Source organism: Galeopterus variegatus, unplaced genomic scaffold, assembly GCF_000696425.1.
Source record: "Galeopterus variegatus unplaced genomic scaffold, G_variegatus-3.0.2 Scaffold28617, whole genome shotgun sequence".
Lineage (NCBI taxonomy): Eukaryota > Metazoa > Chordata > Mammalia > Dermoptera > Cynocephalidae > Galeopterus > Galeopterus variegatus.
The window spans coordinates 6,162-7,847 of NW_007754728.1; the positions used below are offsets into that span (position 1 = coordinate 6,162).

The window sequence follows — 1,686 nt, forward strand, 5'->3', positions numbered from 1 at the left end:
CTTAAATGGCATTTTTGTAAACATCTTCCACTGATGTGAAGAAAACACGGGCAACACATATTTAATTCTGGAAATATTTTCTGGAGGTTCAGTCATTTCTTTAATTTCTGAGTTCTGCTCACTCCCTGCCCCAGTGTGTTTAGCCTTAAAGCTGTACTAGTTATTTTAGACTATTCTCTACTCCTGAACTTCAAGAAAAGTAACACTATCAGGAGCCCTTCTCCCAATAATTCATTTTTTTAACCATACTATTTCAGGAATTTATTAACTTGCCTTGATTTATGAGTGTCAGATTTTACACTCCAGTTCTAAGGCATTTTACTATGCTGTAAGCCTATATAAAATCAAACACTAGGCCTTAGTGGGGATTGCTCAGTCTCCAGGATAATCTTATTTCCAATGTTTTTTATTTCTTTTGATTGGGAAATAGCTGATTGTACATATGTGTGGGATACAGCATTGAATATCAATACTGTGGTTATCAATACCTGCATTCAATATGTGATGCTCAAATAAGGATAATTAGTTATGTTGCTTTCTCATCTTTTCCAGCACTGATATATAGCACTGACATTTAGCCTCAGGCTGGCTAAAATATTCATATTTACTTCTTTGCCTTTTTTCCTTTGGTGTCATAGCAGGAGCAGCAGCAGCAGAATTCACACACTCGCTTCAGCTGTTCCAAGCACGGTAGGGACTTTGACGTAGACAGGCTATGCAGTTACCACCGATGACCTGGACACAGCAGTTTACTATTCTTTTTAGTAATAATAGAAAGAGTAGCTGTGGCAATAGTGAAAGCTTAATCATCGACAAAACAAAGAATGATGAAATTCTGAACTTCCAGGAGGCTTTTCAGAGTTTCCATGATCCAGACCTACCTTCCAGTCCCACCAGCCCTCTTCTGATACCGAAAAATCCTTCCAATAGCATCTTTCATGTCCTTGTTTCTCAGGCTGTAGATGATGGGGTTGAGGAAGGGAGCAAGGATAACAAAAGTGACAGCAATCACTGTGTCCCAAAACACTGAGTAGGTGGCTGAGAATCGCAAATACATGACAGCCACACTGCCAAAGAACAGCAAGAACACAGCAAGGTGGGTGGCACAGGTGGAAAAGGCCTTCCGACGGCCCTCTGCTGAGGGCATCACCAGTATCACCAGGATGATCCGGATGTAGGATAGGGCAATGACCAGGAAGGAGGCCAGGATCTCCACCGCATGGATGGCATCCACAATGACTACCAGGGATGTGTCTGTGCAGGCCAAGCTCAGCACAGGTGTGAAGTCACAGAATATCTGACGAATCTGGTTGGAGCCACAGAAAGGCAGGTTGGCAATCCACGTGATCTCAGGGAGCACCAGGAGGAAGCCACAGAGGCAAGATCCAGCTGTCAGCTGAATACAAAGTTTGGGAGTCATGATGGTTGGGTAACGGAGAGGATTACAGATAGCTATGTACCTGTCAATGGCCATTGCTGTCAGGACACAGCCTTCTGTGATGCCAAGAGAGTGGAAGAAGTACATCTGCATGAGGCAGCCAGCCAGGGAGATGGTCTTCTGCTCACTGACTAGGCTGGAGAGCATCTTGGGGATGGTGGTCGTGGTATACCAGATCTCCAGGAAGGAGAGGACACTGATGAAGAAATACATAGGGGTGTGCAGGGCCATGTCTAACTGGATGACAA

General features: G+C 44.1%; 1 protein-coding gene across 1 annotated transcript; it reads right to left on the reverse strand.

Annotated features, from left to right (window-relative positions):
• Nucleotides 1-839: 839 nt before the first annotated feature.
• On the reverse strand, nt 840-1,680 carry LOC103583806 (olfactory receptor 6K6). Its single transcript, XM_008565028.1, has one exon. The coding sequence runs from the start codon at nt 1,667-1,669 to the stop codon at nt 878-880; it is 792 nt and encodes a 263-aa protein (XP_008563250.1). The 5' UTR covers nt 1,670-1,680; the 3' UTR covers nt 840-877.
• Between the last annotated feature and the right edge of the window lie 6 nt (nt 1,681-1,686).